Below are 13,486 nucleotides of genomic sequence, written 5' to 3'. Positions count from 1 at the left end.
CCTTAGGTTAACTACAGCAGAAACCAAATGTCCCACAAAGCAAATTCCTCATATTTATAGAAGTTGTAACTGTTATATTGGTCTACTCTATATTTACAAGAAAGCTCTTGCATAACATTCGAAGGTCTTTTTGCCAGTAAATAACTCCACTAGGTTTTTGACTAAATGAACATAAACATATAAGTAAATATAAGTAACATATAAGTTAACAAATCAATACTTACAGATGTTTTGACCCATTCTATGTATTGATGGAAGTAGCCAACAAGGGTCGCTGTGTATTTTTCTGTTTCCTGAGGAAGATTAGGACATCATATTAGTTTAAAATTCTTTAAAATCGAGAATATAAACAAAGAAAGGAATCCTGTAGTTACCTGCTTGATTAAATGTGTAGCATTCTGAGAGATGAGATACTGTGCAACTTCAATGGCATCCAGAACTGCTAAGACTTTGTTCTGTAGAAAGGAAACAAGAGATTTAAATTATTTTAAGGCTAAACTTAGATCCAGTTTATAGACTCAGACTGGAGGGCTGGCTTTACTCACTGGCAGGTCTGAGGCTGTTCTCTCCAGGAACCTCATACTCTGGTTCAATGCACTCTTTAGAAAGGAAAATACAAATTAACACCAGCAATGTCAAAGGTCAGGGGGTCATTTTAATACCTGGAGACGTACGCTGATGAAACATGTGAGGACACCAGGCAAGACCAAAACCGACTGACACTTGATGAATAATATTCTGTTTTCAGTACAGGCATGCTGAAGAACTTTGGTCCAAAATGAAATATCCACAAAGTAAAGAAAATGTTTTCTTTCTTACTATTATTGCTTTCATATAAAATAATTACATAGAATCCCCTGAGTGGTTCAATGAAATAACTTTTCTTTTCTCAAAGCATGGTTTGACGTTCTTCGAAAACACATGTCAAAGTTAGATGAGAAGATCGATACAACTCTCATTTAAGAATGGCATCAATCTTCTCATCAAACTTTTTGAAGAATGTGAATAAGCATATTTTCCAAAATGTCAAACTATTCCCTTTGAAGTGGATACTTGGTAACATTTTGGCACAAAATCCTTCTTTGTTAACACCATAAATGACCTTCACTTGAATGTAAATACAAACACACATACAATATAATACAATAGGATCCAAAATTACATATAATTTCTCAGATGACTACATGTCATTAGAAAGACACAGTATTTCTCTAAATGTTTCATATAATGGATGGAGACACTAAATAAACAGGGATGGAAACATTTCTGCTTACCCTTGCTCTAACATATTTCTTGAAGTTGAAAGTGGAAAAATCAAAATCAAAAGAAAAAACAAAGAAAAACATAAAAAGCTGAGTTGGAGCACATCACTGGTCTAGTAGCTAGTAGCTGTAAATGCTTGATGCTTTTCAAAAGAATAGCATTGCCTTTGACAGAGAAAATAAAGCTGAATATTTAATTTGTTTTTCACAGACATGACATTTTTGATGACATATGCCTGGGGGTCAAAAACATTCTGCTTTTGCTGATGTAAAATGAAATACTGAAATATATTTTCACTATCAAGGATGATGCCATTCTCTTCAATACACATGTGCATGAAGATAACACAGCAATTACTCTAACTCAGTAGCTTTCACTTGATCCATACAACACATTACAACCGCTTATGTTGGATAACATTTTGGTGCAGACTTTCTTTAAACCTGCATGAATTGATTTTTTGCCCAGTTGGGGACAGCACAACAAGCTGTAAATCCATTGGCACATGGCATATTATCAACTTACAAAGTTGATATAGTTAACATGTTAGCAAACAGTTACTTATTCACACATCTCATGCCACCTGACAAATGCAGGTCCAGTATTCTACCAACTCCTGAGGGGAATATCTGTCCTTTTATCAGTTGATGCACCACTATGTTCACCCACCAGTCTGTCGTACGGTGGATGGGTAGCACACAGTGGGTTTATCAGAGTTTTTTCACTGCTGCCTGCTGCTGCAAAATTAACTGATAAGAGTGGCGAGACAGAATGAAAACAGTAAAGTTGCAGGCCATAAAACCAAAATAATGGGCAGAAAGATGCTGAAACGCTAAGAGGGACTGCAGTCAGGTGATAATTTTATGTGGTTTGTCACTACAACTGATCCCTTTCACATTTTATGAGGTCATCTGATGCCTTGTTAATATAAAAGTATTGATTAGAGCAGCTTTAAAGTCTACTTCAAATAGAAATCTTTGACACAAGATTCACAACACATGCTGGTAATAAATAAAAACATAACTTATTGCACCATGATGTTAAAACTAATGTATTATACAGAAAGTGTCAGTCATCTACCTCAATGTATCCTTAAGGGGTAAATCTTTGGTCCCTTGGTCATTTTTTGCCACATTTTCCTACATTTCCCAGAATGCCTTTTAGCACCAGTTGAGAATGACTAAGTATGCATTGCTTTCTGTGTGTATACATGCATAAATGTATGTGGAGAGAGCAACAGTAACAGCATTTTACATTGTAAGAACTGTGGCTGCATTGCATTCTGGTCTTTTGGGGCCAATGTGGGTGAGCAAATTGGTCTCTCTGCTTCGTCTATGGTGGGTTTCTGTATGACTGCTAAACTCTGGTGCAAAATATTAAGTTGAGAAATTCTTCTTATAATACACACCAGCTTTGCTGTGACAACACGATAACAAAATGAATTTTACTGTAAGGAGCTGTTTGTGCATCGTTTTTCGGCTTTTAAATCTAACCAAAAAACGATCCAGTCATGAATATTTGGACTGAAAACAGATTACCATAGCCTGCTCCATGGGGATGATTTGTTGACTGTGGATTTGCCGCAGAGTGCCGACGTAGCCTTTCAGAGCAGTCTGCAGAGGGCCTCTGGGCTGAAACACACAAACAGACAGAAAAACACACATTTTGGTAAACATCATTTATCCATACACAGAAGGACATTTAAAGCCATACATAACAGTTAAAATCACGTCAGAGACTCCAAGTTATTTGTTGTTTTCCTTGCTGAAAAACAGTGGTAAATTTATTTGCTTATAATTCCTTTCTCTTCTATCATATAAAAGTCATATTTTCCCCTGTCATGTAGAGGCATCAGGTGCAGGAGGTTTCATCAAAAGGAAATTTGGTATTAACTATGGATATCAAAAATGCTACATGTTACATTTTTACTTTGATGCCATAGCAGAATGAACAGACATCAAACTTTAAAATAAATCCTGCTTTAATAGACCCTTCTTTTAAATTAAAATATCTGTAAGCTCCATCCTGCTGGAAGATCCTGATAGACTTTCCATTTAGAGGTGAATAAATATGTTGTGTTGGCTTCCTGAACCCCATAAATGCATGGCAGAGAGTTTAGGCAGAGCTGTTGGATAAACACAGACCAAGCTTGGAGAGTAAGGGCAACCAAATCCAACATCAAGCGCCCCCATGGCATTGTAAATAAATAAGTAAATCTAATTAAGTAACTATGTACTAAGGAAACACTGTGAAGCTGAATAGAGAGGATGTTTGTATATCAGCCAGTATGGCACCGAGGTGCTCTTACCATGAGGTCTGTCTGGGCCTCTAGCTCTCTGGCAAATGAAAGCAGGTCCACCACAGTGACTCCTTTGTTGACCTGCAGATAATCAGGTATAAGTAAGAGAAAGACATAATGTAAACATTCTTGTCTGAGAGACAACACTGGGCGCAATGTACTCAGATTGCTTTCTGGTGATAATTTTAACTGTTACCTTTTCAGTTACTACCATCCATAGTCAATGAAATAGAAAGTTTTTGCTTATATATGTTATTCAGTGTGTTACTTTTTGCACAGTAAAAATGGTAAAAAAATCTGACAGCATCTTGGACCACTGGTAAGTAAGTAAAGAATAAAGAAGGTTGATATGAATAATATTGAAAAGCTATAAAAAACAGGTCAGCATTAAATTTTAAACCATGTCAGTTAATAATTCCTACATTGACAAAGCGAAAACTTAAGTACGGTAACGACTTAATTTTAAAATTGAATATCATCACTAAATAACAAATACAACCCTCTTTTGACCTTTCCATAAAACTGCTGTATAGAAAGAACTCACTTATATAATGCCCAAGATCAGATCATATTTTAAGCTGCACAGAACTCTGAACGCTGATTAAATCAAATTAAATGGCTGAAAACCTGTAATAATTTGATGTGAAATTCCTGTAGTTTTTACCACAGTGGGTCTAATCTTTCAAACCTGAGACAGGGCTAAATTTACTTCTAAAAGAGTATAAAAAGGTGCTAAGTGAAGTGCTGCAATCATGCGTTGGACATAAAAATCTCTCATCCTGAACTTTGGAGTGTGTGAGTTGTGCGTCAAGACAGGCGGTACACTTGAGTGGAGTCCTTGAAGCTTTTTCTTTTCCCTCTTTCTTTCTGGAAGTAAATTTAAGTGAACCTGACCATTAGTGTTGGAGAAGACAGGGGATGCCAAGTCCTGGCTTGTTCCTACACACTCTTTGCCTTGGCAGGAGTAGATTTGGATAATCGAGCTTCAGTGGTCCTCAACAGAACGCAATGTACTGTGTCATGTCGCAGCTCATATCAGGTGAAGCACGGCTGCCTGCTGTATGTTAACTGACAGCCAAGTAGGAGGCTGTTAAACTGAGCCAAGCTATTTCTGGCAACATACCATTAAAGTACAAATGTAATACAATAATATCAGTAAATGTGTCGAACAATCTGTTGTTAATATTTATACTAATCTTTCATAAATACGCTGGGATTTATGGTGAGCTAACACTAATAAACTGACGTCAAACTTGTACAAACTGGTATCACAAAGATTAAGTTTATCATTTTTATATATTTTTCAATCAGATCTTGTTTAGTTAGTGTGTGTGTGTCTCTGATTTGTGTGTGTTTCCAGCTCATACTTTCTGTTTGTATATCATGGATGATTTAGTGCCGGCTTGTAATTTTGTTTCTGCTGCTTCCTGTGTGGCTACCTGTTGTCCAATTACATTTGTGTGTTTCCCCGCTCATTCATGCACAATATGAGCATGTCTGTTTGCCCCTACGGGTCTGTTCACTCAGATGTATCAGTGTGTATCTGTTTGTTGTTGTGTACCTCTTCCAGGTAGTCGGCGTAGTTGATTTCTGACAGTCCTGCTTCAGAGAAATCCAGGAGGTTCTGCTTGCCCTCCGCCTCTAACAAGATTATTCCCCTTAGGTCGATCTTAACACTGTCCAGCTGACCCACCATATCCTTAGTAAACTGCAAACAACAAAAAAATAGTGTACAGAAATACATCTGAAAAGAGTCATATATTACAGCTTATTTAACGGTCAAGAGGGTCAGTGTTAGTGTTTGTATGTGTTTATGTGTGTGCTAATTCTCTAATTTTATAACCTTACATCAAAAACACATAGTACTTGGACTTATACACGAAACTAACTTCCAAGGCTTTCTGATACTTTCATAAAAGCAGAGCTATTAATCTGTTTAAATCTATGTACAGCAAAAGCAGGCAAGTATTTTAATTATACATAAACATTGTTAACGTAATGAAAGGCTAACAAAAATTCACAACAAATGTTGGCACTAGAGTGAGAAAAGATCTTAAAAATATAGCTTTGATGCAACTCATATCCCACTGGAGTGGCATTTTTTTTTTAATGTTGTTTGTTGTTTCTCCTTGTGTTCCTACTGATATATGCATCCCTGCACATAATAATCTCTTTTAGTAGAAAACATAAATACAGTCTAATTAAAGTCTCACATATCTATATACCAACTGAACTAGTAGCCTACTTCTCACATGTTGAAGCCAACTGGGCAGGATGCAAAATTCCACTTTGTAAAATAGTTCATTAGTTCATCACTTCATTTTTTGACTCTTCTGAAATTAACCATAGAGATATCTTGGGAAGCATAACAACAATGTGCAATTTCACCACCAAAAAAAAGAGAAAACATATGCCTTTTTTGCGGCACAATAAAGAGAGCACAACAAAAATGTTGACAATGAAGTTCCTCATATTACTGAAACTGTATGTTCTCATATGGATTGGATTTCTTGTCCAACATATCAAGAGAACTAAATCTCCAGATTATTTTTCAAACAAATAAACAAATAATTCACTTGAGTTAACAGTTTATCTGGGAAAACTGTATCTTGAATCCAGTGACAGTACATATAAAACATAATGCTTTACTGGTAACATAAAGTGTTTTTTCCCTGTTTTTGTTTTACTGATTTATACTGCAATAAATTTGTATTAATCTGGGGGCTGAAGCTGATTTTGTCAAAGTAAAATACATTAATAGTTAAATTAATTTACTAAACAGTGAATACTGACATCAAGAGAGTGTATTACTGTAACAACTACGATGTACTGCAGTACATAAATTACAGACTAAATTACTGGATTAACACTAACTGCTACAAGATTTTCGATCAAGTCATTGCAGTGTGTAGAATTTGGTGTCATCTAGCAGAATGGACTTGTCAGAATTGGAATATAATATTCATAAGTATGTTTTAATCACCTGAAATTCAGGGGTATTCAGTTTGTTGCAATCTGCAACCTCACCACTAGATGCCACTAAATCCTACACACTGCATCTACTGTAACCACTGTAACCCATTAACATTGCTAATACGGATACAGACAGAGAGATACAATACTTACGGACACATCATGACCTATCCAACTGTGCAACTGTAAAAATAAAATACCCTATCTCATTTTAATTCCAGCATTTGTCTGCCTGTGGTCGGGTTTAGCGGCTAGATTCAGACAAACATCCTGCTCGGAAGGCATTAATTGCCGATTGTCATAGCTACATGGTATAACAATTATTGGCTAACTGCTAATGTAATTTTGAGATGAATGGTAATTCCACATTTATTACACTCTCATCAAATCTAGTCACAAGATAAATGAGCTTAAAATGTTAGCTTAAAAACATATAAATTAACATTCTCTTCTGTAGTTTAGCGTAGCGGGTATCTCCAAAAAAATGAGGGGACTTTGGTAGCTAACGTTAGGAAAGCTATTGTTAGCTTGTTAGCTGGGTAACGCTAAAGACAAATGTTAGCCGCTTTCTAACTGCTACACAATGGTAGGTTAACTTAGTAGTTATTGGTCTCCATATTATGTTGTGGGGATAATTTAAAATGTTGTGAGTAGTCAGGGACTGGCACGGGTGCATATGGACAATGCTGTAACCTAATTTAATGAAACTCAGAGAGAGTAAACCAGACAGACGATAGATAGATAGATAGATAGATAGATAGATAGATAGATAGAACACTTGAACAATGAGGTACAGTAGTAGTAGTACTGTATGTAAAAGAAGCAAATAACCAAATAGACTATCTCAAATATAAAAAATAAATATAACAAATAGAAACAGAATAGAAACTAGAAATACTAGAGATAGTGATATAACCATAACTATAACAATAATATACTATTTGCTGAGTATAGTGTTACAGTACAGTGTGTTAATATGCTATAACACACTGTACATTAGTGCAAGAAAGTCACCTAATGCTTTAAATCATTAGTCAGCATAAAACTAGTCAGCTTATATTATCAGACCATTAGATGCCATTACATTCTAGCACAATTTAATAGATCTATAATATCTATTTTAACAGTGGCCTGGTAGGGAACCATATCTCCTAAAGAGAATAAAATGCATGTTATTACTCATTAAAGAGAGATTTTCTTTTATGTCAAATTGACATATTTTCCCAATTGTAAATATTTTATCAGCAGAGATCAAACAACATTATCTGTTATAATTAATATGCCTCATCATGTCATAAGATTTTGATACCAGCTTACATAAGAGATAAAATAACTGACTTAACAGTCTCTTTTACTGTGTGGAAATCAAACATTTGCTGGCACGAAATGAAGACAAATGACCAGTGTGCAGAAACAGACGCAACATGGGACATATCAACTGTTGCCTAAAACGAGCCAAGACAGTCTTGCCAACTGGCACGCAAGTACTGAATATCTTTCAAAGGCAGAAGTGGTTGGCTCAGGGTCAAAAAGAAATAAAAACTTACATCAATGTAATGTCTTTGGCATAAGCTGAGATAAAGGCTGAAGCATGTTAAAGCTTTCAACTGTCAGTGCTTACTTTATTTTGGCAGCAAAGAAATCATTAGGTAATGCTAACACAGTGCTGCAGCCATGGATGGAGAATTTTGGACACTCCATCACTATTAGCTTATAGAACTACATGTTCAAATTGCACACAAATTAATTTCTATATATTTGGATGTGGTGTTGATGGTCTCTCACAAGGCAATGCACAACAGCAATTAGAGGGGTTAAACATTCCTAGAAAGTGCGAGTAACAACTCCTCTCTAGAGAAATGATTTAGCTGATCATCTCATGTCAGTTTAAGAATCTGCAAGTTAACCTTTGATTCATATCATATCAGCATTTTAATCAGATCATCTTAATAGTTCTGGATCATGACCTATATTTGGAGTAAGTGGCTCGTGAAATACAGTAGGCTACAGCTGTTAATTTAATGTGTCAGATATATTTAATTAACATTTCATATATTATGCTATTTATCTCATTTACGGGCTGTAAGTACAGGTTGTAGTATTTCCGCCTTTTTCAGTCAAATAAAAGTGATTAGATTTCTTTGAGTTGTAGTTATTTTAGCCTGTAGTTACTTACAAATGTTTAAATGTAAACCTAATACGATTTGATAAGGGATTCAAAAGGATTTTGATTCAGTAAGTGGATACTAATTTGATCAAATGCTATCGAACTCCATTCTTAACTGGAATTGGCATCAGCTCAGAAAACAAAAGAATATTCTGTGAGAAAACAGTTTTTACTGGCTGTTTGTGAAGTTTTTTAAATGAGAAATTAATGATTAGTGTGCAAAAAGATGCAACTTGATGATTTCCTGTTAGCACATTTGTTTGTTAGTACACACTATGTCCATAATAGCATTTGATGAAGACTACTACATAGCACAAATTTATAGTTTAAAATTAGCATACATTCCTAGAAACCACAGCTACCTTACTGGGTGCTTATTTTAAAATTGTAATTAGAGGTCAGCAAAATGTCTGTATCGTCTGTATATTTGGCTCTAACATAATAGTGACATCAGACCTTAGAAAACTGTAACTTATATCTGTGATCAGTTTAAATAGCACTGCTTCCTAGCTTAATATCGCATGCATCTAGTATATGTTCTAGATATATGAATGATTAACTTAACATTTTGAAGAAAAGCTTAAATTTCAGGTTTGGATATTTTTAGTATTCCATCTTCATCAGTTAGTTTCTACTCTTGAGTAAAGGAATAAATTAAAACAAAGACACCCAGATACAACATATAACAGAATGCTATTAATGGTGTGTGTTGAGTTTACTGACCACTGTAGTGTTCAGGAAAGAGGAGATGTTGAAGACTTTGTCCAGACGCATGGCTGAGTAGATGCCTTTGTTTTCTTTGCAAGTACTAAGAAAGACAAACATACACATCCAAGTACAGGCATGACAGAGAAAAAAGAGGAGAGAAACGTCAACTTAAATGTTTCAGTCAGAGTGAAAATATTTGCTGCCACCAAGTGAAAATGACTGGAAGTACATGACACACTGACAGGTCTCCTGATAGGAAACAGTGTGATATTCCATAAAAGCTTTGAATATCTGCTAATGTTCCATGATAACATTTAGATTGCCACATACCATATAGACTCACATAATGTACACAGTATTAGCACTGCTTGCTTTTTAATGGGAGAAGATTGTTGAAGCAACACTGCTCTGTTTGGAAATATAATGACTGCAGGTCTGCCATCCCGGTTACTGAGAATATGCAGCCTCTCACTGGAGCGAGATGATGAAAGCTGATGCAATGTGTGAGAAAGAGGCTGAAGAAAAAGCAGCACAGATAGTGTAGAAAAATGATGCTAATTAGATACTCAAGGTTAATAACAGTTCTCTCTCTCATTTGCATCCCCATCCATGGAGTTAAAATATTCAGTTGCCTGTTTGATGCCTGACTGAAAGCCTGCGCCAACAAACTGCCTCATCCAGTACTTCTACAGACTGTAACTGAATAAATGGCTTGTCCTGCTGCAAAATCCTTGCAATTTGGTAATTAAATGTTAACATTACATGTAGTAAACAGTAAATCAAATTGTTGAGTGAGCCGTGACAAGAATAATCATCACTAAAGCCTTTGAAAGGTGGCAAACATAACATTGTCACCCAAATATATAAAAAATGAGTTTGCTTTGCCTGTACAAGCTCTCTGAAGTCAGCTCAAGGTCTGAGTCGTTGTACATGTAGCCAGGGATGAAGTTCTTCCACTCTGGGTTGACCAGATACGGGGTGTCCACAACCTGGTGAATCAGAGAGTCATAAAGAGGATGTGTGAGACCTAAACAAAGCTTCATCTAAGCTTTTTTTTTATCTAAATGAGGAAAAACATAGTTTGCAATGAACATCTTTTTTGTGTGTGCTCTATGTTATTAATACTGTACTACTATCAGTTTCACTGTAAATGAAAAGTGCGGTACAGATTAAATGTATTATTATTTTTTGTTATTCATCTTGTATACTATTTCACTATATTATGTTAAGGAGAAGGTAAATCAAATTTCCTTTTATTAAGAGAGCAAGAAAGCAGAGAGGGACACCTAAGGGAGGCGGGAGAAAATGCTGCAAGGATATCAGTTTCAGAAAGCTCTTTAATTTACATTTGTAATGAAAAACGTAAAGTTTCGTTCTCTGTTGTTTCAAAGTACTGATACCCCTAAAGTAAAATCTATTTACTTAAAACTATTCACTTATTTAAAAAGACAAATTACTTTTGCTTTATAAGAATTTTAAACTTGTGACAAAATGAAAGTTTCCACATTATGGATGACATAATTGCAGTCAAATTTGGACCTAATTCAAATGACAGCATGCCACCTACAATTGGGAGCAGTGGCTATTATTACAATTCCACCAAAGAGACACTGACTTGTAAATATTACAGAGGAAGAACAGTGTCTTGACTTAATCTGTCTGACAGACATGCTCATTCATGGGTTTAGTTATATGATTATGAATTCTATGGACTAAAGACCATCGAGTCCAAAGCGGACTGGATGTATCAAACACAAAAAATGTTCAGTATGAAAAGTATTGAACATTGAGTAAAAGAAATGTACTGTACATATGCATTCTGTGGTGAAGGTGCCAACTTGTATTTGTAATTTTGGGGGGACCCCTTTATCATTTCTGGGTGCAAATGTACCTTAAAGAGTTCTTTAGTGTGGAAAGGTTCACAAACAAGTTTCTCTATGTTTCCTCCTGCCAGGAAGATGATTGTCACCACTCCCATCAGCACCCAGGAGAAGATGAAGCTAAATCCAACGCCGCTGTGGAGAAGAACAGACAGGACCTCAGGTACAGCCGAAGCAGAGAAAAATAGTAGAGTTAAAGGTGAAAAGGTGAGCAAATGTATCTGTCACAGTAAGCAGTGTCAGCTAAAAGCCTTAAATGTAAAAGTTCTGTAGAAATTAAAGGGACATGAAAAGTAGCACCAGTAGAAACCACTGTACTGTAGGATAGTACTGTAGACTAGCGGGCAGAGGGCAAGGAGGTGAATGAGCAGCAGTCTAATAGTAGTATTACAATATTTACAGTGGTAAAAAAGTATTATTTTCACACAGAAGGTGTTGTCTTTTGTATTTTCATCTTGTGGGGAATAGATATACTGTAAATAAACATCTTCTCTTGAGGGAACACAATGTTATGTTGTGCCAACAAGTTCTGCATGTAGTGCAAACAAGATCTGCATCTATTTGTTCAGATATTTTTTGGCATATGCTTTGTTTGTGTAAGCTTTCTGTAACAAATGCACCTCTGTTCTTCCTATCTTTTATATCATTATGATCATACACTATGCTCTGGTCTTCTTTACCTTTTAGAAGTGCTGTAGCATGTACAGTAAATAGTCTATAGAAGTAGCAGATGTGTCTAAAAATATAAGCAGGCTGGTGTACCATGCCAATCAACTTGACAAATTGACATTAAAACTGTGGTTGTGGCAACACTTCTTTTTGTTTAAGATCTTGAAAATCACTGAGTTGTCATGTGCATAGTTGACTTACGCCATGAGCATCGTTCCTCCTGTATTAGAGATGCAGCCTCGTGTTGTAGGCGAGGCGTGCTTGTCATATCCCAGGGTGCCACACAGCAAGCCCAGGTAGTTGAAGGCCAGGACCAGGACCACCATGCAGCACAAGGCAATACAGCCAATCCACCTGTAAGCAGCAGCAGGCAAAACTAAACAGTTAGACCTCTCACTGAAGGTGGCCTCCCATAACATAAACAGGATAACATCTCCCACCACAGCTACAGTGTATATTAGCATCTGTGTGTCCTGCCTAAGTGTTCTTGAGCAAAACATTACTCATTAAAAAACAGCACATGAGTTAAGTGAGGTATATTAAAATTTAATACAAAGCTTTTAAAACTGATATATCATCTTAGGTTTCCCTCCTCTGCACTATTTTAAACTGAATTAATGTAGAAGATATATGAATATTTCATGAATGCAAAATATTGATGCAGGCTAATATGGTACACTTAAATTTTACATTACTTGTAGATGAGCCTGGTCAGCACAGACAGCATAAAGCTAAATGTCAAAGCTATAGAAAGTGTCCACATTACAGTATTTACAATGTAGTTTCTGAATTTATTTTTCTTTTTTTTTTACCAAATTTGATTAGGTTTGATTTATGAGAAGGAACGATTTGTAAATTTAATTTTATAATTTATGATTGTAAATTTTATATTAAAATCTTTTTTAAGTCAGTCTACCTGTAAAAGTCCATTTGGTCAATTTCAGGGTAGTGGTCCTCAATCTTGGCATGGGCATGACTAATGAAGATGGTGAAGTTGGACAGGGAGCTCTGCACAGGGAACACCTTGGAAATGCTGCTGATGTTATTGCCAATGTCGTCCACCAAACTCTGTACACCTGAGAGAGCAATCGGATTCAGTTAAATAGCTTAGGTAAAGACACTGGAAAAAATACCAAAACCACCTTAAAGTTGCACACGGTAAAACTTGAAATTCAGCACTCAGAAACTGATGTAATGTGACACGAGTAAACTGCAAACAGTAGGCTTGCCAATGTTTATTAGTGCATCTGATTTGTGATTGCATAAGATACCTTAGGATGCCAAAGAGCTTTAAATATTGAGATTTAGGCTGGTAAAATGAATTTGCTGTATTTCCTCAAATAAAAGACAGTAGTCAATTAAAAGCTGGCTATCTGATAATGGACGGTGGTGTGGTTGATAAGGACCAAACTTAAAAACCACGTTACTGTGCTCAAATGCACATAACAGGGGAGGAAAAGAGACATACAGACAGAAAAGGTAAGAATATAAAGTAGTAAATGAGTGGAGATGGATGTCAACAGCAAG

General features: G+C 35.9%; 1 protein-coding gene across 16 annotated transcripts in view; it reads right to left on the bottom strand.

Annotated features, from left to right (window-relative positions):
- prom1a (prominin 1a) overlaps positions 1 to 13,486 on the bottom strand; it is an 82,824-nt gene that overhangs the window by 10,205 nt on the left and 59,133 nt on the right. For 11 of the 16 annotated variants that reach the window (XM_044363580.1, XM_044363579.1, XM_044363586.1 and 8 more), the window contains 12 exons: positions 12,876 to 13,035; positions 12,161 to 12,313; positions 11,302 to 11,425; positions 10,296 to 10,399; positions 9,426 to 9,510; positions 5,124 to 5,270; positions 3,572 to 3,643; positions 2,802 to 2,894; positions 1,275 to 1,292; positions 546 to 599; positions 375 to 455; positions 225 to 293 (listed from right to left, as the gene is read on the bottom strand). In XM_044363580.1, the coding sequence (XP_044219515.1) occupies positions 225 to 293; positions 375 to 455; positions 546 to 599; positions 1,275 to 1,292; positions 2,802 to 2,894; positions 3,572 to 3,643; positions 5,124 to 5,270; positions 9,426 to 9,510; positions 10,296 to 10,399; positions 11,302 to 11,425; positions 12,161 to 12,313; positions 12,876 to 13,035 (1,160 nt within the window). The remainder of the gene's footprint in view (positions 1 to 224; positions 294 to 374; positions 456 to 545; positions 600 to 1,274; positions 1,293 to 2,801; positions 2,895 to 3,571; positions 3,644 to 5,123; positions 5,271 to 9,425; positions 9,511 to 10,295; positions 10,400 to 11,301; positions 11,426 to 12,160; positions 12,314 to 12,875; positions 13,036 to 13,486) is intronic. The other 5 variants (XM_044363581.1, XM_044363584.1, XM_044363585.1 and 2 more) reach the window with 1 other exon arrangement.

Source organism: Thunnus albacares, chromosome 10 (genome assembly GCF_914725855.1).
Source record: "Thunnus albacares chromosome 10, fThuAlb1.1, whole genome shotgun sequence".
In the NCBI taxonomy this organism is placed as follows: Eukaryota; Metazoa; Chordata; class Actinopteri; order Scombriformes; family Scombridae; genus Thunnus; species Thunnus albacares.
The sequence above is the reverse complement of the archived record's forward strand: the minus strand, read 5'-3'. Positions and strand labels throughout refer to the sequence as shown.